This window comes from Bubalus bubalis, chromosome 16 (assembly GCF_019923935.1).
Source record: "Bubalus bubalis isolate 160015118507 breed Murrah chromosome 16, NDDB_SH_1, whole genome shotgun sequence".
Lineage (NCBI taxonomy): Eukaryota > Metazoa > Chordata > Mammalia > Artiodactyla > Bovidae > Bubalus > Bubalus bubalis.
Window position 1 is genome coordinate 36,794,104 of NC_059172.1, and position 23,419 is coordinate 36,817,522.

The 23,419-nt window shown below is 37.2% G+C and overlaps 2 protein-coding genes and 1 pseudogene across 2 annotated transcripts; all 3 read right to left on the reverse strand.

Annotated features, from left to right (window-relative positions):
• Positions 1–480: 480 nt before the first annotated feature.
• On the reverse strand, positions 481–1,431 carry LOC112579497 (olfactory receptor 52A1-like). Its single transcript, XM_025265936.2, has one exon. The coding sequence runs from the start codon at positions 1,429–1,431 to the stop codon at positions 481–483; it is 951 nt and encodes a 316-aa protein (XP_025121721.2).
• An 11,092-nt stretch (positions 1,432–12,523) lies between these two features.
• LOC112579498 lies at positions 12,524–14,791 on the reverse strand (annotated as a pseudogene).
• A 5,758-nt stretch (positions 14,792–20,549) lies between these two features.
• LOC112579499 (olfactory receptor 52A5-like) lies at positions 20,550–21,506 on the reverse strand. Its single transcript, XM_025265937.2, has one exon. The coding sequence runs from the start codon at positions 21,504–21,506 to the stop codon at positions 20,550–20,552; it is 957 nt and encodes a 318-aa protein (XP_025121722.2).
• Positions 21,507–23,419: the final 1,913 nt, after the last annotated feature.

Sequence of the window (23,419 nt, forward strand, 5' to 3'; positions counted from 1 at the left end):
TTGCTTTGTTTTTGATAAGAACAGTAACATACACTTCCTCCATTTTTTTTTCTTAAAGAAGACCAGGTGACAAAGAAACAAAATCAAGAACTAGATTTATTGAGTACCTGGACACTGCAGAACATTAAGCCTTGGGTGTATCTAAATTCATTGAGAGATCCATAATTTGTGAATATTTCCAGAGTTGGATATTTACAAGAGGACACTCAAGCAGGTACTAAAAAAAAATGAAAGATAAATTTAAAAGAGAAACATTCACTATTTTCCTCCTTTATGTTTCTCATTCTCATTATCCAGCTAAGATCCACAATCCTATTGACTGCTTTCATGCCCTAATAGCTAATAGCTAACATGCTGGCAAGTTGAAAAAAATTAATTAAATACAAAACTTGAGCATTTTCAATAACAAGGACTTTTTCTGTTTTATCATGTTGTGAAATAGTGTTGCTATTCACAAAAAGGTAAACATAAAAGTTTTTCTCACAGTAAGTTTTTGGAACAAAATATTTTTACCATATGGACACGGATCTGCTTGGTCTTTGCACCATAGACAAGTGGATTAAGAAATGGAGGGACTAGCAGATAAGTGCTAGAAAAGAGGATGTGAATATAAGGAGAGATGTGAGAACCAAATCTATGTGCAAAGAAGGAGAAGAAACCAAGGGAGTAGAACTGGAGGAAGACACAGATGTGAGCGACACAAGTGCTGAATGCTTTCAACCTAGCCTCCTTCTGAGGCAGACAAAAAACTGTGATGAATATCTGTATGTAGGACAACGTGATTAATACAATGTCAAGCCCAGCAACAGTGAAGGCCACAAACAAACCATAGATTTTGTTGACCCTGATATTTTCTGCAGCCATTTTCACAACAGCCATATGTTCACAGTAGGAATGAGAGATGACTGTTGTATGGTAAAATTGTAATCGAAACTTTATCAATACTAGGCATGGTGCTACAAGAATGGCAGCCCTGAGTGTTACCATAGCTGCTATTTGAGTGACTAACTGGTGAGAGAAGATGGCAGCATGTCTGAGTGGATAACAGATGGCTATATAGCGGTCCAGGGCCATGGCTAGGAGGATGCCTGATTCTGTGCACTGAAATGTGTGGATGAGCCACATTTGAAGCAAGCAAGAATCAAAATATATCTCTGTTACATGAAACCAGAAGATTCCAAGCATCTTGGGCACAATGCTTGTGCTGAGAGCAATATCTGTGACTCCTAGCATGCCTAGGAAAATATACATGGGCTGATGGAGGCTGTGTTCTGCTATGATGATAATCAAAAGCAAGAAATTTCCAATCATAGCGATTAGATACATGGCACAAAATGGAATCCCAATCCAGCACTGCACAGATTCTAGGCCAGGGATCCCTATAAGGGTCAACATAGAAGGCATGAAGATTGTAACGTTGGAAATGGACATAATCCTTGAGTCTCCTGATGCAAACCCAAGTTTCTCATTCAATTCCTCTTTCTTTCCATCTTCCTGTTTTTGCCCAAAATCATCATGTTGAGTCTTTCTGATTTATGCAGAAATCTTGGATAATATGATCAGTCTCATTTACTTGTAAAGGGTAAAACATAGGTCAACAGAGAGACATCACTGTTTTTAGGAAAGACATCCACAGTCACAGTATCATAGTTCTTGTGCCACAATAAAATATTATGAGCACAGCTGGGCAATGCTTTAAAACCTGAAAAATAACTGAATTGGAAAATAAACTGCTGTATTGACTATTAGTTCATTCCAGACCTGTGGGCAAAGAAAATAGGCTTGTTTATATTGTATGAAAGTTGTATTTTAATCAGAATTTAACGAATCTCTCCATATTACATAGTTCAGTTAACAGCTTTACTAGTCTGTTTTTCTCTATTGGCTGCTTGCTAAGTCACTTCAGTCATGTCCGAGTCTATATGACCACAAGGACTATACCTACCAGGATCCTCTGTCCATGGTATTCTCCAGGCAAGAATACTGGAGTGTTTTGCCACAACCTCCTCCAGGGGATCTTCCTGACTCAGGAATAGAACCTTCATCTCTTAAGGCCCCTGCATTGGCAGGCAGGTTCTTTACCACTAGGACCACTTGGGAAGCATCTCTTTTTCTAAGTTGTCTCTAAATCAGGCACAGTTGGCTTGGACCAGCAAATACACAACCTCTGATTAGTATATTAGAATGAAAAATTCCCTATTAAAGATGACAGAGGTAGAAACTCTTGTCATTCAAAAGCATAGTATGTTTATCTACCAATCAATGCAATCTGTCTTTATGCAAGTTTGGTAGTCCTTTATGGAAAGGTGAAGGAAGAGTTGAAGGAAAGGTCATTCAAATCCATGTGCACTTAGCAAATTTGGGCATAAGTTCTTTGTTACATTTTACATTTCTAATAAAACTACTATTTTTGCCTATATTTCTAAAAGCTGAGTTACATAAAATTTATCATGTGCTTAAAAATTAAAGATTTCAAATCAAAGATTAAAAAATTTAATTTATATGTAGTATAAGATACCTAGAGGAGAGGAAATCTCTAGGACATAAGGGAAACAGCAGCAGCAATGGCAAGAGGAATCATTCTTAATGGCTCAGGGGTGTAGGACATGGGCAAAAATGTAACTTGACTAAAATACAGTCTGTTTCTTGGGTTTAAAATGTCTATAATGGCCATTAATATGAGAATCGCCTAATTGAGGCTCATGTATTCTTCATGAAATAGATAATCTGGAATACTTGGGCTTCCCTGGTAACTCAGTTGGTAAAAAAAATCCACCTGCAAAGTAGGAAACCTGGATTCAACCCCTGGGTTGGGAAGAGTCCCTGAAGAAGGGAAAGGCTATCCACTCCAGTATTCTGGCCTGAGAATTTCATAGACTGTGTAGTCCATGGGTTCATAAAGAGTCTGACATGACTGAGTGACTTTCACATAGCTGCCATTAATATAAGAATTGCCTAATTGAGAGTCATGGATTCTTCATCAAATAGATAATCTGGAATACTTAATGGTTGCTGTGTAATGGGAGCATGAAAATGGGATTCATGATCTTGTAAGGGGTCACAACAACCAACCAAATAGTACTTGCAAATGTGAATATTGTAAACTATCAATAATACATCACTTAAAGTACATCTCTCTGTTTCAAAAATTTTATATAACTATGCTGTGACTTCTAATAGGGGGTACAGTTCTCAGAGCTTTATGAGATGATGTTCCTGGTTTATAATCTTCAATTTGTTGTTCAGTCATTAAGTTATCCCTGACTCTTTACAATGCCATGAACTGGAGCACACCAGGCTTCCTTGTCCTTCATTATCTCCCAGAGCTTGCTCAAACTCATGTCCATCAAGTCAGTGATACCATTCAATCATGTCACCCTCTGTCATCCTCTTCTCCTCCTGCCCTCCGTCTTTCCCATCATCAAGGTTTTTTCCAATGAGTCAGTTCTTCCTGTCAGGTGGCCAAAGTATTGAAACTTCAGCTTCAGCATCAGTTCTTTCATTGAATATTCAGGGTTGATTTCCTTTAGGATGGACTGGTTTGATCTCCTTGAAGCCCAAGGGACTCTCAAGTGTCTTCTCCAACATCACAATTAAAAGGTATCAATTCTTTGGCCCTCAGCCTTCTTAATGGTCCAAATCTTACATTCATACATGACTACTGGAAAAACCATATCTTTGACTAGATGGACATTTGTTAGCACAGTGATGTCTCTGCTTTTTAATAAGATGTCTAAGTTTGTCATAAGCTTTCTTCCAAGAAGGCAGTTGTCATTCAATTTCACGGATGCAGTCACCACCAGCAGTGATCTTGGAGCCCAAGAAAATAAGATCTGTCACTGCTTCCATTGTTTCTCCATCTATTTGCCATGAAGTGATGGGACGAGATGTCATCATCTTCATTTTTTGAATGTTGAGTTTTAGGCCAATTTTTTTCACTCTCTTCTTTCACTTTCATCAAGAGGCTCTTTAGGCCCCCTTCACTTTCTGCCATTAAGATGGTGTCATCTGCATATCTGAGGTTATTGATATTTCTCCCAGAAATCTTGATTCTAGCTTGTGCTTCATACAGCTCAATATTTCACATGATGTACACTGCATATAAGTTAAAGAAACAAGGTGACAATACACTGAGTTGATGTATTCATTTTCCAATTTTGAACCAGTCCATTGCTCCATCTCTGGCTCTAAATGTTGCTTCTTGGCCAGTGTACAGATTTCTCAGGAGGCAGGTAAGGAGGTCTGGCATTCTCATCTCTTGAAGAATTTTCTACAGTTTGTTGTGATCCACACAGTCAAAGGCTTTAGCCAAATCAATGAAGCAGAGTGGATGTTTTTCTGGAATTCTCTTGCTTTTTCCTATGATCCAACAGATGTTGGCAATTTGATCTCTGGTTCCTCTGCCTTTTCTAAATCCAGCTGGTACATAGGGAAGTTTTCACTTAACGTACTGTTCAAACCTAGCTGAAGGATTTTGAGCATTACCTCGCTAGTATGTGAAATGAGCACAGCTGTTCAATAATTTGAACATCCTTTGGCATTTCTTTTCTTTGGGATTGGAATGAAAACTGACCTTTTCCAGTCTTGTGGCTGTTGTGGACAACTCAACAAACAAAAATGTTGTCAAGTTTTCCAAAATAGGGAGCATATTGAGTGCAGCACTTTAATAACATCATCTTTTAGGATTTTAAGTAGCTCAGCTGGAATTTCATCATCTCTACTAGCTTTGTTTGTAGTAATGCTTCCTAAGGCCCACTCGACTTCACACTGCAGGATTTTAGCTCTGGGTGAATGACATCACCATTGTGGTTATTTGGGTCATTAAGACCTTGTTTTATGTTGTTTTCCTGTGTATTCTTGCCATGTCTTCTTAATCTCTTCTGCTTCTGTTAGGTCCTTGACATTTCTATCCTTTATTGTGCCCATCTTTGCATGAAGTGTTCACCTAGTATCTCTAATTCTCTTGATGATATCTTTACTCTTTCCCATTCTATTGTTTTCCTCCTTCTTTTCATTGTTCACTTAAGAAAGCTTTCTTATCTCTCCTTGCTATTCTTTGGAACTCTGCATTCAGTTGGTTATATCTTTCTTTTTGTCCTTTGCCTTTCACTTCTCTTTTTTCTCAGCTATTTGTAAGGCCTCTTCAGACAACCATTTTGGCTTCTTGCATTTATTTTTCTTGGGATGGTTTTGGTCAATGACTCCTGTCCAATGTTGTGAACCTCTCTCCATAGTTCTTCAGGCACCCTGTCTATGAGATCTAATCCCTTGAATCTACTTGTCACTTTCACTGTATAATCATAAGGGATTTGATTTGTGTCATACCTGAATGGCCTAGTGGTTTTCGCTTACTTTCTTTGAACCTGGATCTCCTAGGGGATTTTTTTTTTTTTTACCATCTGAGTCACCAGGGAAGACTTTAAGAGGTGGAGAGTGAAGAGAGGCATGTTGTACAGGAGTGGTAAAGTGTTAGTCACTCTGTTATATGACTCTTTGTTACCCTATGGACTATAGCTTGTCAGGCACCTCTATCCAAGTAATTCTCCAGGCAAGAATACTGAAGTGGGTAACCATTCCCTTCCCTAGGGATCTTCCCAACTCAGGGATCAAACCTGGGTCTTCTACATGGCAGGCAGAATTTTCTCCATCTGAGCCACCAGGGAAGCTCAATGTTCAATTGGGCACAAATAAAATTTTCCACTTCTTAGATTACTTTTTTCATTGACACAACTTTATGAGTCCTGATGATACTCTTCTAAGGGCAGGGTTTCCTAAAGAAAAGAAAAAAGGTGAAATCACTCAGTCATGTCTGACTCTTTGTGACCACATGGACTGTAGCCTACCAGGTTCCTCTGTCATGGGATTTTCCAGGCAAGAGTAATGGAGTGGGTTGCCATTTCCTTTTCCAAGGGATCTTCCAGACCCAAGAATTGAACCTGGGTCTCCTGCATCACAGGCAGAGCCTTTACTATCTGATCCACCAGGGAAGCCCTGGGTTTGCTAACCTTGGTGCAGTTGACATGTAGTTCAGATCAGTTTTTTGTTTTGGGGTAATTTTCTGCATTGTAGAAGGTTTAGCAACATTCTTCTTTCCTAAACATTGAATGTAAGTAGCTCTTTCTTGTTTTGGCAAAGAAAAATATATTCAGGTATCACCAAGTATCTCCTGGATGTGAAAGGAATAGCACATCACCTTAGGTGCTAAACATTGTTGTATAATTTTATGCAGCAGGAAAAAAAAAACAGTTTTTAATGTATAAGAATTGATAGTTTTATGACTTAATCCAAATGTGCAGAATAAATTGCTTATAAAAGGGAGTCATTTGTCAATAGAAATTAACCAGATAAAAGAAATGGAGAAGGGCACTCCAAGATAGTTTGTACAAAAATCACAGAAGCCTGTGAGATATGGTGAGGCTGTATATCAATGAACATTTATCACATATAAATCAGTTCATAAGCAGAAATGATGGTAAATATAAAGGATTGAATATTACATGTGAAATTAGTATTTTAAACCATTTGATTTTTCATTTTGGGGTTGAAGAATAGGTTTCTGTGGAAGGTAAAAAAATATCACCTGCTGGGAAGTTAATTAATGGCTTGAAAAACGTGGCAGCTAAGTGTAAAGGGATCTAGTCACAAACACACTTGTGACAGTGCATAAATATATTGTAAATTAATGCGATACAGCAAAAGAATAATAAGAATGGAAAATATGCAAAACTCATTGTCTTATGTAGCAGAAATTAGAGGCGATGAGGTTAAAAGTGTGTGGTTTGAGATTTACAGCAATGAATGACAAAAGACAAGCTGAAAGACACTCTGTGTGTTTAGAAAGGGAGTAAAGATATCTTAAACTCTTGAAATTCATAAACCTGGGTGAATATACCTCAGTCATCTTATAGCATAAAATCTGAATTATTAGTATTCCTTACAACTCCAATTTTAAATCAACCCAAATCCCAGGATCTAAAAGATTTAAGGAATCCAGGACTCTAATCTCATACTCTCTACAATCTCAAGAATATTTCCTCTTGAAAGTCTCCACTGATCTCATTCATCCACTGATTTCTGTCTCAAGTACTCCAGTGAATACAGAGGACTCTTTTTGTTTTCTGAAATAGCTTATCATGTTTTAGGAAAGCTCCAGATGACAAATAGGTATTCTTTAAAATGAACCTTAAATTGCCTCTTTTTAAAAAATTGTAAAGTCTCAAATATATGCTCCAATGATACACATTAGCCATGAGTCGTGGCTGTCAATTGTCAAGGATCTGAAGTCACTCAATGGAATTTAAATCCTGGATGGTCCTACTTAGCTTTGCCTGCCCTGTACTCAGTTATGAAATTTTAAATTGTCTCAGTTTCTTTATTATAAAGAAATATCATGGATAGAAACAAATTATGATATGATTGTATTACATGATATAATCCATCTAAATATTTGGAAGGAATCATAAGGTGCATTGATCTGTCAATAAATGCCAGCTATTAATCGATGCACATTTATCTTCTTCTCACAAATATCTTGAGATATTAAATGAGTCCTTTATGTGAAAGAGCATTTCTACAGAATTACTTGATGGGTATCTTTTTTCCTGCATCTTTTCCAGTCTGAGCATGTGTAATTTCCTGACCTTTTAACAAACAGGCTTTCCATTCATCTATCAACACAGATATTCTCCAAAAATCTTTCTTTTTTCAAACTTGCTTTACAACTTGTCACCAAGTGTAGTGTTAACTGATCCAAAAATGCTGTGAAAAACATGGGACACATCTCCCTAGTGATTGAACACTCAACTACTATAAGACTGCATTGCTTTTTTTTTTTTTTCCATCCTGGAATTATATTGGATCACATGGCATACACATTCTTTTTGAAACCAACCCTTCAGTTTCCCATAATCAGTGCTGAATCTCTATCCACAATGACTTACCAGGGATCATCTGTGATAATACACAAAGAAGTCTTAAAGGAGAAAATGTTCTGACGTTTCAGATGTGAAGAGTGAATGTTTTATACTATAGGATGCACCTGGGGACTGGTTTTCACAAATCTCTAGTGCGTGTTAAATTTCACTGGGGACAAGGATGGAAAAGAAAGCACGCTATCATTCAGAACATACAAGATTTTTTTCTCTAATAGTTGGTTTAGCATCTAAAAATAATTCTCAAACTTTGGTTTCATTTTAGGACTGGGAACCAAAATGAGCCTCTTTTTTAAAATTCCTAAGAGAAGACAGTGCTGAAGACCAGACAAAACAAATCAGTGACACTTATTTACAAAAATAATGAGACAATAAAGGTAAATAAAAACAGCTTGAGATATTCAGACTAGTCAGCATAGACATACTGACAGAGAAATAAAATAATATGTTTTTAATCTAATTCTATATTTCTTATTTAAGCTCACTGACTTATTTAGAGTCCTAATAGGTGCTGACTTTGGAACATTCACCTCAGAGCCTCAGTTACAATTTCTGGGCTTCTTCCATGCAAGAGCTGATTACACAAATCTTTCCAGTATCCAAATTATCTCTCTCTCAGTTGTTCCAGTCATATTCAGAATTATTATGAAAGGACTGTATATATTTTCACAAATTGATATCAACTTCCCAACCTGAAACTGTTATTTATGACATGTATTCACTAGGTTGAAAGAAGACTTTGTGCCTTCCAATAGGATTTTAAGCTTTAATATTATGAAAGGAATAAACTTTGATTCATTGACGGATACAAGAAAGAGTCTAACAACCCTGGATTACCTGATGACCTGACTTGAAGTCACTCTGGTTTTGTCCTGTGTCATTGGGTCAGACCCCATTCAGTAGTCCTGTTCCCTTTGAATTAAGACTCTCTGACCACATCCTCATATTAAACTGCCATAAACTTATCATCCTCCCAGAGAAAGCAATGGTATAGGATTGAGGGCAGTTATATGAAAGAACCCAGCTCAGCCAGGGTCAGGGTGTGTGTACATCTTTGCATCTGGACACTCAGTGATTCATATCAACAGATTGAAATCAGCCATAGCTGAGGATTTGTACCAGAAAAAAATAAAACACAAAGCGAGTGCACATCATCAAATAAAAAGAAATAAATTTAAATGAAATCTGGGGAATATAAATCTAAAGGGTCTAGACATGCTTATACTTTTTGTGGAATTTTTTGAATAAAGATGGACATCCTTACCAAGCAGAGAGAGAAGGGGACTATGGATAAGATGGCCAGAGATCTGCTTCCTGGTGCAAGAGTAGACTCAGGTACCTCATGCAACAGAGTATCATTCAAGTATGAAAGTAAATAAAATTCTTATTTATGCTACAACTCAAATGAATCTTGAGAACATTATTCTAAGTCAAAGAAACCAGACTCAAAGGCCAAATATTGTTTCATTTCACTTACATAAGATGTCCAGAAATGAGAAATCACAGACACAGAAAGTAATGTGTGCCATGAAATGGGGTTGGAGAATGGGGAGTGGCACTAAAGGGGATGGAGTATCTTTATTAAGTGTACTGGAATTTGATAGTAGTGATAATTGCACAGGTTTTTGGATATGTCAAAAACCAGAGATTAATACTCTCTAAAGAGTGTGCTATGGAAACTATATCTCAATAAATTAAAAAACTTACTTAGTATGGTGTATGCATACCATACAGAAAAAAAAATATTAGATATATGTTTTTAAATTTAGGATATATCAAACAAATGTGGTGACACGATTTTGTGACATACAATGCAGCTTAACTCAGGTGTAATTGTTAAACATTCATTCCGTGGAGAAAGTTTATATGGAAATTCTGGCTTTTTATTCAATTTTCTGTAAACCTTAAACTCTCTAAAAAGTAAAGGAAATTAATTGAAACTAATTTAATAGTAGAAAAAATTATCATTCCACAAATAGGAAAACATTAAATGATTAAGTTATTTCAGTTTGGAACAACTCTTCCTCCATATGTCTTCATTAGGAAACCATTTAAATTACTCTATTGTGAGAATAGAAATATAAATGGGGAAACAGTGGAAACAGTGTCAGACTTTATTTTTCTGGGCTCCAAAACCCCTGCAGATGATGACTGCAGCCATGAAATTAAAAACGCTTACTCCTTGGAAAGAAAGTTATGACCAACCTAGATAGCATATTAAAAAGCAGAGACATTACTTTGCCAACAAAGGTCCAACTAGTCAAGGCTATGGTTTTTCCTGTGGTCATGTGTGGATGTGAGAGTTAGACTGTGAAGAAGGCTGAGCGCTGAAGAATTGATGCTTTTGAACTGTGGTGTTGGAGAAGACTCTTGAGAGTCCCTTGGACTGCAAGGAGATCCCACCAGTCCATTCTGAAGGAGATCAGCCCTGGGATTTCTTTGGAAGGAATGATGCTAAAGCTGAAACTCCAGTACTTTGGCCAACTCATGCGAAGAGCTGACTCATTGGAAAAGACTCTGATGCTGGGAGGGATTGGGGGCAGGAGGAGAAGGGGACGACAGAGGATGAGATGTGCCAGGGACCAGCCCCGGCTGATCCAGGGTATTCAAAGGAGAGACGGCTTCGGCGACCTATTCAAATGTTAATTAGAGATATAAAGAGTTAAATTCAGTGGAGAAAAGAAGATGAGTAGCTTGGTTTACGCGGAAAATCAACATAACCTGTGACACCAGGTTAGCTCTGACCATGGAGGCCGCAGGCGCCCTCTCAAATAGCGGAAGGTGCCCCACCTTAGACACCTTCTCAAGTGGGTCTTAGAAGCCCAGGCAAATAAATGGTTGCAGAGGACCTCCGCGCTCCAGATGGAGACTCAGCTGGAAGTTAAGGAGAAAAATGATATGGGGAGACCAAGCTTTGGCGAGCAAGGCCCATAGCTTTATTTTCAACAGGGGCTTTTATACCCTAAGTTACACATAGAGGATAATAGGGGATGCAAAGTCAGCAGCAAGAGGCCTGGCATGCTGCGATTCATGGGGTCGCAAAGAGTCGGACATGACTGAGCGACTAGTCGGACCTGATCTGATTGTGAGAATAAATGTTCATTATGAAAAGCTTGGTAGAATTTTTGTGCATTTATTTTCTAAATCTTTCATGAAATATACATTTATTCCTATTTAAAATGTAATATGTATGTGTAAGTCAGGAGTATACAAATAGATTACACATGTGACCTATATGAAAAAAGAAGTTACACACAGAAAAAATGAAGAGGTGCTGTGATGCATGCTATGAGCGCTATTAGGAGACTTGGGGGAAAAAAATAAGGAAAATGGCTAAGTTTCTTAGAGGAAACACTTAACTAAATTCTAAATGTAGGATAGAAATCAGCTAGGCAAAAAATACATGTTTGCATGCAAAATATCATGAATAAGATACAGATGTCTCAAGTACTTTATGCTGAAAATATAATGCTGTTTAATTGAAAACTTCCAGCAAATGAAAGATGAAAAACCTAGTATTTTATTTTTCATAAGATCATATGTAAGACTAAAAAAAAAAGAATAGATAGTGACTAATGGAGAGAAGATAAATTATTTGAGGATACTTTAGAGATATATACTAAGATCAGATGATTGGTTAGGTGTACAATGTTAAAGGTACACCTTTGGTACAGAGGGTGAGATGGCTGGATGGCATCACTGACTCGATGGATGTGAGTCTGGGTGAACTCCTGGAGTTGGTGATGGACAGGCAGGCCTGGCGTGCTGCAATTCATGGGGTCGCAAAGAGCCTGACATGACTGAGCGACTGAACTGAACTGAACTAATGAGTAAATTTGAGACATAGTCTTCCTTTGCTCCTAAATATTTAAATGTGCTTCCCTAGGAAAAGGATAATCTACTGCCTAACTGTAGTATTATAGACAGTATCAGGACATTTAGCACTGAAGTAATATTATAACCTAAGTATTAGTCCATATCCGAGGTAAAAAATAGTTCAAAGACCTGTATGTATATTTTTCTTGCCCAAAATTCAATTCAGGATTATATAATGCATTTTATATTCATGTCTCCTTAGACTTCTTCAACCTACAGCAATTCCTCAGACTTTTTTGCCTTTGTCCTTTGTTTTGTTTCATTTTTGAGGATTCACTTACTTTATATTTTAAACTTTATATTAAAGTCTAATATAAGTACAGAAATTATACTTTGTACAGCTTACATGGTTTTATGCAAAGGAGACATAAATGTGTAACAACCCAACTGAGGTTTATAACATTATTTTCATCAAGAAGCTCCTTCCTGAATTGGTCATTACATCACCATTTCTGCAAGAAAAGGAAAGGACATATGTTTACTATTTACTCTTTTATGTTTTTAATTTCTTTACCCAGATACAGCACATGAATCTATGTCACATAGCTGTCATGCCAGATTATGAAACTGACTTATGACAGCAAACTAAAAACAATAAAAATTAAATAGAAAACTAAAGAATTTCAATAACATGGATTTTTGTAGTTTTATTTTGTTTTGAAATTTTGTTGCCACGCACAAAGAGAAAAGCTCGGTTGCATTATTCATAGTAAATTTTATGAACAGAATATTTTTACCATATGCATAAGAATGTGCTTAGTCTTTGCACCATAGGCAAGTAGATTGAGAAATGGAGGGAACACCAAGTAAATGCTAGAAATGAGGATGTGGATGTAAGGTGAGATGTGAGAACCAAACCTATGTCAAAGAAGGAGAAGAAGGCAGGGAGGTAGAGTTGGAGGAAGACACCAATATGAGCGATGCAAGTATTGAATGCTTTCAACCTTGCCTCCTTCTAGGTCAAAAGAATAAGTTGTGATAAATATATACAGGACAAGGTAATGAATGTAAGACCAAACCCTGCACAGTGAAGTTCAGTTCATTCACTCAGTCATGTCTGACTCTGCGACCCCATGAACTGCAGCATGCCAGGCTTCCCTGTCCATCACCAGCTCCCGAAGTTTACTCAAACTCATGTCCATTGAATCAGTGATGCCATCCAACCATCTCATCTTCTGTTGTCCCCTTCTCCTCCTGCCTTCAATCTTTACCAACATCAGGGTCTTTTCAAATGAGTCAGCTCTTCGCATCAGGTGGCCACATATTGGAGTTTCAGCTTCAACATCAGTCCTTCCAATGAACACTCAGGACTGCTTTCCTTTAGGATGGACTGGCTGGATCTCATTGCCATCCAAGGGACTCTCAAGAGTCTTCTCCAACACCACAGTCAAAAGCATCAATTCTTCGGCACTCAGCTTTCTTTAGAGTCCAACTCTCACATCCATACGTGACCACTGGAAAAACCATAGCCTTGACTAGATGGACCTTTGTTGGTACAGTAATGTCTGTGCTTTAGAATATGCTATCTAGGTTGCTCATAACTTTCCTTCCAAGGAGTAAGTGTCTTTTAATTTCATGGCTGCAATCACCATCTGCAATAATTTTGGAGCCCAGAAAAATAAAGTTTGACACTGTTTCCACTGTTTCCCCATCTATTTGCCATAAAGTGTTGGGACCAGATGCCATGATTTTAGTTTTCTGAATGTTGAGCTTTAAGCCAACTTTTTCACTCTCCTCTTTCACTTTCATCAAGAGACTCTTTAGTTCTTCTTCACTTTCTGCCATAAGGGTGATGTCATCTGCATATCTGAGGTTTTTTGATATTTCTCCCAGCAATCTTGATTCCAGCTTGTGCTTCCTCCAGTCCAGCATTTCTCATGAGGTACTCTGCATATAAGTTAAATAAGCAGGGTGACAATACCCAGCCTTGGCGTATTCCTTTTCCTATTTGGAACCAGTCTGTTGTTCCATGTCCAGTTCTGATTGTTGCTTCCTGACCTGCATACAGGTTTTTCAAGAGGCAGGTCAGGTGGTCTGGTATTCCTATCTCTTTCAGAATTTTCCACAGTTTATTGTGATCCACACAGTCAAAGGTTTTGGCATGGTCAATAAAGCAGAAGTAGATGTTTTTGGAACTCTCTGGCAATAGTGGAAGCCAAAAGCAAACCATGGATTCTGTTGACCCAGACATTTCCTGCAATCATTTTCACAATGGCCATATGCTCACATTAGGGGTGGGAGATGACTCTTGTATGATAAAATTATAACTAGGACTTTATAAATATTAGGCACCAGAGTCTTTTCAGGTGCTGCTAGTGGTAAAGATCCTGCCTGCCAATGTAGGAGATGTAAGAGAAGCAGGTTCAATCCCTTGGTTGGGAAGATCCCCTGGAGGAGGAAATGGCAACCTGTATCAGTACTCTTGCCTGGAGAATCCCATGGACAGAAGAGCCCAGCAGGCTACAGTCCATAGGGTCTCAGAGATGGACACAACTGAAGCGACTTAGCACACATGCAGACACAAGAATGGTAGCCCTGAGTGGTACCACAGCCTTGATTTGGGGTAACTAAAGGGTGGGTGAAGATGGCAGTATATCTCAGTGGATGGCGATTTAGTGGTCCAGGACCATGGCAAGCAGGAAGCCCACCTCTATGCACTGTAATGTGTGAATAAGCACTTTTGAGGCAATCAGGAATCAAAATAAACCTGTTACATGAAACCAGAAGATTTCAAGCATCTTGGGCACAATGCTGGTATGAAGGGCAATATCTGTGACTCCTAGCATGCCTAGGAAAATGTTAATGGCCTCATGGAAACTGTGTTCTGATTTGATAATGATAAACAGCAGGAAATTTCTAATCATAGGAATGAGATACATGACACAGAATGGAGTTCCAATCCAGCACTGCACAGACTCTAGGCCTGGGATCCCTATTAGGGTCAACACAGAAGACATGAAGACTGTGATGTTGGAAATGGACATAGTGTCCTTGGGTCTTCTGATGCAAACGAATGTTTTTCAGTTAAAGCTACTACTTCCTTTTCTACCTTTTATTTTCACCCAAAGTCAACATATTGAGTCTTTCTGATTTTATAGAAATCTGAGGTCATATCATCCATCTCATTTACATATATAAAGTATTAAAGAAAGATCCAAAGATGTACATCACTCTTTTTAAGAAAAATAACCCATAAGTAGAAATCTTACTGTACCACAGTAAAATCATTTATACAATATTTTAAAACCAGCAAAACAACTAAGGTAGAAAATAAACTTCTGACTTGACGGTTTTAATTTCATACCTTTGGACCAAAAAATAGACTTAATAATTTTTCTTGAAAATTTTATTTTAATCAAAGTTTGATGAATTTCTCCACATTCTACTTAATTGCTTTGCTACTGTTTTTTGTCAGTTGTCTCTAAATCAGAAAGAGTTGGTTTGGGCCAGCAAATACTCACACTCTGACAAATATATGAGAGTGAAAAGTTTCCTATGAAAGAGAATAGAGATAGAAGTACTTGTGACCCAAAGTTTTATATATATATATATATATATATATATATATATATATATATATATCTCCATCTATCAAACTATACTATCTGCCCCTATGTAAGACAGAATATTCTTCAGGAAAATGTGAAGAAAGTGTTTAAAAAAAAGGTTATTGAAATCCATAAAGATTTAGTGAATTTGGGCTAAAGTTCATTGCTAGAGTTTACATTTCTAGTAAACCTATATTTTTGCCTATAATTCTAAAAGTTTAAATCCTTAACGTTTTTGCCCTTACATTAGATTAAAAAATTCTTTAATAACTGTAATGTATATTACAGATACATGGAGGGAGCAATCTCCAAGGAAGCAAGAGAAGCATCAGGAGTCATGTATAGCAGTAAGAAGACTATTCTTAAAGACTCAAGGATATAGGAATATGTGTAAATATGTAACTTGACTGGAATAGAGCCTTGTTCTGTGGGTTTAAACAGTTCAAACCAATACTATAAGATCTGGATAATTTAGGCTTGCTGCTAAGTCGTTTCAGTCGTGTCCGACTCTGTGCGACCCCATGGACTGCAGCCTACCAGGCTTCTCCGTCCATGGGATTGTCCAGGCAAGAACTGATAAGAACTTAGGCTTATCAGTTCTTAATGAAATACATAATCTGGAATACTTCTGTCATTCTTGTGAACCCACACATAAAGAATTAATAGAAAATGAAGAAATGCAAGGAGTTCCTTAAAAGGAGTTAAACATAGAATAGAAATAGAAGAGTGAGGATTGACATTGGGACTAATTGAGCAGAGACTACGGAGAAATTGAGGAATTTTTGATCATTTGTCAATTCACTGAGAACTAATTTTTATGAAAACCTAGGTCATGAATTGTATTAATTTTTTTTCTGATCAAAAGCATTACTTGTTAAATGTGACATAAATTTTAATCCAATAATCCTCAAAACTACACATTGGAGAAATGTTTATAATTCTGAGAAAATAAAGTTAGCTTATTTCTTTCTTTCATAGACTCTCCAATAAAGTTGCTTTATGTCAGTAATCTCATGAGAAGCTAATCCTACAACAAGTAGTCAATAAATCGGGCAGTAATGCAGGAAGCATATGTGGTTCATGCTGCTAAAATGCAAGTAAAAAAATGAAGAGGTAATTTTAATGTAGGATTTGAACATGATCTGACAAGTACAGAGAGAGGAATAGCAGGTGGGAAGTATGTAAGCGAATACAAGGATGATGGGATGGGGTGATTATTATTGAAAAAAATGGTAATAAAAACTATGAAGATAAATTTGGGAGTAAAGAGACTTACTCACCAACTGTTGGGAGCTGGTTCTGCTCTAACTAGACACATGAAGAGTACTGTCATTTTCAAATCACTATCACCCATGGCTTGGAACTCCTCAGCTTGTCTTATCCTTGGTAGAATGTGTCCTGAAATACCTCTTCCTTTTACCTGTACCTTTGTAACTGCACATAGCCAACATCAGGAACTTTAATTATGTGGTGTTGGGCCATCTGCCATGGGTGCCCATCTCTGAGATAACCTTTTATGCTTTTCTTTTTTATCTGAAATACAGAAATCCCTCAATTTTTGTAGGTCTGTCTGAGATAATGTTTTTGCCATTTATTCTCCAGTAAAACTCACCACAAAATCTGTGTTATTCTGGGGTATAGCATGAATTTATTCAGCTTGAATTAAAAGAAAAAGCTGCTAGCTACTGATTTTAATGTTTTCTAATGGAATTGTGAAAAGGAGGAGTTATAAACACAAAATGAGGCATTTATTACCCACTAGCTAATGACACAGGGGTTTTAATCATGCCTACTTGGGTTATTTGCACCTCAGTTCAGTTCAGTCACTCAGTTGTGTCTGACTCTTTGCAACCCCATGAATCACAGCACACCAGGCCTCCCTGTCCATCACCAACCCCCAGAGTTCACCCAAACTCATGTCCATGGAGTTGGTGATGCCATCCAGATATCTCATCCTCTGTTGTCCCCTTCTCCTCCTGTCCCCAATCCCTCCCAGCATCAGAGTCTTTCCCAAAGAGTCAACTCTTTGCATGAGGTGGCCAAAGTATTGGAGTTTCAGCTTTACCATCAGTCCTTCCAAAGAACACCCAGGGCTGATCTCCTTTAGAATGGACTGGTTGGATTTCCTTGCAGTCCAACGGACTCTCAAGAGTCTTCTCCAACACCATAGTTCAAAAGCATCAATTCTTCAGTGTTCAGGTTTCTTCACAGTCCAACTTTCATTCCATACATGACTGCTGGAAAAAACCATAGCCTTGACTAGATGGACCTTTGTTGGCAAAGTAATGTCTCTGTTTTTGAATATGCTATCTAGGTTGGTCATAACTTTCCTTCCAAGGAGTAAGCGTCTTTTAATTTCATGGCTGCAGTCATCATCTGCGGTGATTTTGGAGCCCAAAAATATAAAGTTTGACACTGTTTCCCCATCTATTTCCCATCAAGCGATGGGACCAAGTGCAATATCCCTGAAATCATTGCTACAACTTTCAGATAATTCTTTACCATTCTCCACCTCCACACCACACACAGGCTAAGTACAGAGATATAATTTTAATAGGCTGAAGGTTTTTTTATTATTAATTTATTTATTTTAATTGGAGGCTAATTACTTTACGATATGGTGGCTTTTGTCATACATCAACATGAATCAGCCATAGGTATATACATGTGTCCCACTGTCCTGAAGCCCCCTCCCACCTCCCTCCTCACCATATCCCTCCCAGAGCACCATAGGCTGAATTTCTTTTCTGTTGTTCTCATTGACAAATAAGTGTAAAGTCTATTTAAATGCAAACATGTTCTATGCTACTGAATTCTATTTAAATAGAATTCCTTCTATGTGACACTTCCTTTTAATGAGGCTATTCTGATATGTATTTTATGTTTCATTCACTATTGAAAGTGGCATATTGAACTCTCCTACTATTTTTGTGTGGCTGTGTATATCTCCCTTTAGTTATATTGATGTTTGCTTCACATATTTGGGGTCTCTAGTATTTATAATATATTTTCATAGTGAATTCTCCCTTTTAATATTATGTGATGTCTTTGCTTTTAAGTGACTTTTTTTTTTTTTTTTTTTGCCATGCTCTGCAGCTTACAAGATCTTAATTCTCGGCTTGCATGTTTAGTTGCTCAGTTTTGTCTGACTCTTTGCTACCCCATGGAATATAGCCCAGAGACTAACCCCATGGACTTTAGATTATAAGCTCCTCTGTCCTTGGAATTTTCCAAGCAAGAATACTGGAGCCGGGTTGCCGTTTCCTCCTCTGGGGATCTTCCCAACCCAGGGATCAAACCCACATCTCCTGTGTCTCCTGCATTGGCTGGGGATTCTTTACCACTGAGATACCTGGAAAGTGCTTAGTTCCCTGATCAGGGACCAAATCCCTGGCCCAAGGCAGTGAAAGTGCTAAGTCCTATCCACTGGACCTACAGGGAACTCATGCTGACAATTTTAGCTAAAAGCTTATTTTGTCTGATAAAAGCATCCCCATACCTCCCTTTTGTTGGCCATTGTCATGAAATTTCTTCTGTGCATTTACTTTCAGCCTCTATGTGTTCATAATTCTTAAATCCATTGACTGTCTTGTAGATAGTATATAGTTAGATTTAGTTTTTATTTAGTCATATATCTTTTACATATATCTGATTATCCATTAACAAGTTTTGTATTCCTTTTCTCACTGAATTTTTTTCACATTTTGGTTCATGATTTATATTTACAGAGCTTTTCAAGGCCAAATACTTTATGAGTCAAATTTATTTCTGCATTATTCAACAAGATGTCATTCCAAAATTTCTTCTACCTCCGTATCTTTAATAGCGTGTTCTGTTTGCGTTATTGTAGTAAAGTGTTTCCTTGGTTTATTTCTTTCTTGAACTGTGAATCAGTCCAAAATTAGAAATGAGATGTCCCTCCCTGTGTACTTGGTTTCTCTTAAAAACTCTTATGAGTCCTCAGTGTTAAAGATTGATTGAAGACAATTTAAACATGATCTCTACCAGTGCAGCCTCCTGGGAGAACATGAAGGTGCACGGGCAGAGGAATAGCAAAGAGCAAAGAAAGATCTGAAGTCTTTTTTTGGAAGTCAGTTTCTCCCATGACAGGTTTGATTTTAGCTCATATTTTAAGATGATATATTAATTCATTCAGAGCATCATCATTGTTTACATTGATAATATTGGATTAAACTCTCTATAGTGCTGATTTTCTGTAAGATAATGTTATATGTTATCTTAAAGCCTTCAGATTAATTGATCTTGAATACAATTGATAAAAAAATAGAGAAATGTTAAATCGTTCATTATATAATGCCATTTTTTATGAAGTTTTAAGAAGTCTCAGGTATTACCCTTGTTCATACAAGTGTAAATAAGACAAAGTTACTGTCCTCTCCATACTTGCGGTAGATGATATTTAAACATTGGAATTTATTTGTCTCTATTTTTAATTCTACAACTTAAAACTTCAAATTTGGGTAAAACTCAAATTTGGGTTAACATATTAAAATGCCTCTTGAAGGATGTGCTCTATTTAAGTCCAATGATAATTTTATTTCTTAAAAACATTTTATCTGTGAATAGACCTAATTTGTTTTTATAAATTTTTTGTGCTATCTTTCTTATACCACTAATTCCATGTTTACAGAATTTAGTTTACATCCTATAGGTTTTGTGTTGTTGTCATTGGTATTATTGATTTTACATTATTTTTATATCAGTATTTCAGACAAAAAATAGACAAAAATAGATGTCATTAAAATTTTCAAAATATAGATTCACAAGGAGATATCAGAAAATGAATCATGGCCAGAATTACAGCCAAGTGTTGGATTAACAGTTTGAAGATATGAATGTTTGACATGATCCTTAGAAGTTATCTGGGATCAACTGCTGTTTTCTACAAGTTACTTATCTGTGCATGTCTAAGTGTTACTCAAGAGAAAGCTCTAGGCTGTAAGGGACAGGGCAAAACCAATAATGGAAACAATTGGAAATCACAATATAAGAGTTTCTTAGAGTAGTAAACCAAAGTTCTTAAGTATTGGATGATTTATTAAGTGTCTCCTTCCATTATGAGTATCTGAGATTTAAAATATTTTTTCAGATGTAGGAATGTGTAGAAGACCTAGCTTTTAGCATATTGATGTTGCTACTTTGAACTAACCTAAATTTTCTTTAGAAAGATCCACTAATGATTAAGATGTTTGGAGCACACAAATATTGTTAGCACATGGTCACGGATTTGTTTGGTCTTCACTCCATAGACGATTGGGTTGAGAAAAAGTGGAACTAACAGGTAAAGGTTAGATAAAAGGATATGAACATATGGTGGTATATGAGAACCAAACCTGTGTGTGAAGAAAGAGAAGAAGCCAAGGAGGTAGAACTGCAGGAAGACACAAATATGAGCGATACATGCATTAAAGGCTTTGAATCTTGCCTCCTTCTGGGGCAGTTGAAAGACAGTGATAAAGATCTGAATGTAGGACAAGGTGATAAAGATTATGTCAAATCCTAAGATAGTGAAGGCAACAAATAGACCATAGATCTTGTTGATCTGTATATCTTCAATAGCCAGCTTCACAATGGCCATATGCTCACAGTAAGAGTGGGAGACGACTGTGGTTCGGTAGAATTTGAGATGATATTTGATTAGTACCAGGCATGGTGCTCCAAGTATGGCAGCCCTGAGTGTCACCCCAACCCCAATGTGAGTCAAGAGTTTTGGGGAGAAGATGCTGGCATGTCTCAAGGGATTACAGATGGCCACATAGCGATCTAGGGCCATCGCCAGCAGGACACCTGATTCAATTCCCTGAAATGAGTGAAGAAGCCACATTTGTAGAAGACAGGCTTCAAAAGAAATCTCTATCAAATGAAACCAGAAGATGCCTAACATTTTGGGGAGAATACAAGTGCTAAGTGCAATGTCTGTGGCCCCCAACATAGCGAGAAAAATGTACATAGGACTATGGATGCTGTTTTCATATTTGATTATCACCAAAATTAGAGTATTCCCAATTACTGCCATAAGGTACATGACACAGAATGGAATCCCGATCCAGCATTGCACTGACTCCAGGCCAGGAATCCCGATGAGTGTTAATACAGAGGGCATGAAGACTGAGCCATTGGGTCTGAGCATGGCGATTTGGTCAGTAGACTCAAGTAGGGATATTGCTGTTTCATCTCCTATTCCCTGTTAAGTCTCAAAAATTAAAAATAAGGATAAATTATTTAAGTAAAACACACTTTAGTTCAATTAGGAGGATACCATTTTATCGGTCCCAATGGCTGCTCTCTAATTTTCCATCTCTTTTCCCAATGTCTTTCAATGATCAATTATGAAATTCTATGTTTCTGCATGCCTTTATCATTTTCAATGAGAAAAATTAAGTGGACTGGATAACTTCTTTCTAGTCTTTGACTATTGGAACACATAAATTCCCTTTAGCTTGTGTTTGCTAATCACCCTCAGTGCTGTCTTTATGACCCGCCAATTCAAATTGAGGGAACAATTCATTTAATTCAGAGTAAAGAATTTCAAAAACTAAACCATACCTAGATTAGACATGAAGGATCTATACCAGTGGTAAATTATTCTGCTTGATCATAATCAGAAAACAAGTTTAATGAGAATATTTTTTCATTTTGAAACTCACTTTTTTTTTCTAGGTTAGTCTCTTCATGATTGGATCCCTCTGCAATAGACTCTTAGACTGCTTTAAATCTAATTTTTCAAATTTTCAGTATTTTCCCAAAGACAAGCTCTACATCTTTACCTTCTGTTTCTTAAACTCTGATAAGACAAATCCATTACTTTTATTTTATTTTTGATTTTTAAAAAATTTTTTATTTTGTATTGGGATATAGCCAATTAACAAACAATGTTGTGATAGTCTCAGGTGAACAGTGAAGGGACTCAGCCATACATATACATGTATCCGTTCCCCCCCAAACTCCCCTCCCATCTAGGCTGCCACATAACATTGAACAGAATTCCATCCACAAAACATTGAACACAGTTCCATGTGCTATACAGTAGGTCCTTGTTGGTTATCAATCATAAAATAATAGTCTGTACACATTGTTCCCAAACTCCCTAACTCCCTTCCCTCTTCCTTTTCCCCAGCAACCCTAATCTCATTCTCAAAGTCTATGAGTCTGTTTCTGTTTTGTACATAAATTCATTTGTATAATTTCTTTTTAGATAATGGGTGTTACCCTTTATCCTTAGCTTGAAGGATAGCTTGAAGGAAAATTTCATGTTCTTGTCCTCTCCATCATCCTTCAAGTTACCCTTTATCTTTAGCTTGAAGATCTCCCTTTTAGATCTTTTCTCACTATGCAAATCACTTGTATTCAACTTCAAGTACCAACCTATACCTCCTATGCTTCCCTTTCATTATCAATAAACATTAAGCCTGAATATTTAGTTTTTCTTAACTATTTGCAGTAACATACAACTCTCTATGAAATTTAATATTTCCTTTACTTAAAGCCTCGGGCATCTTATAGCCACTAAAACTACAATTTCTATCCAGGTAAACTTTTTTCTTTTATACAGCTGTTTTTCATAGGAGCAGAATCATCACTTAGTCTCTGCCCTTCAGTGATTACTTCACCCATAACACTGTATGATTCTAGGGCTTCCTATGAGTGGCTTTGTCTTATCATTTTCCAAAGTCTTCAGGGTTTTTCTTGCCTGCTAATGAAAGTTGCTCAGTCGTGTCCAACTCTAAGGGCTCAGAATAACCCACCACTTTGTACTTGTAGATCTGGATCATGTAAACTGTCAAAAATACATCTTTTAAGGTACAGTTGTCTGTCTCAAAAAATTTATATAACTGTGCTTTGAGTTCTCGGAGAAGACAATGGCACTCCACTCCAGTACTCTTGCCTGGAAATTCCCATGGATGGAGGAGCCTGGTAGGCTAGAGTCCATGGGGTCGCTAAGAGTCAAGACACAACTGAGGGACTTTACTTTCACTTTTCACTTTCATGCATTGGAGAAGGAAATGGCAACCCACTCCAGTGTTCTTGCCTGAAGAATCCCAG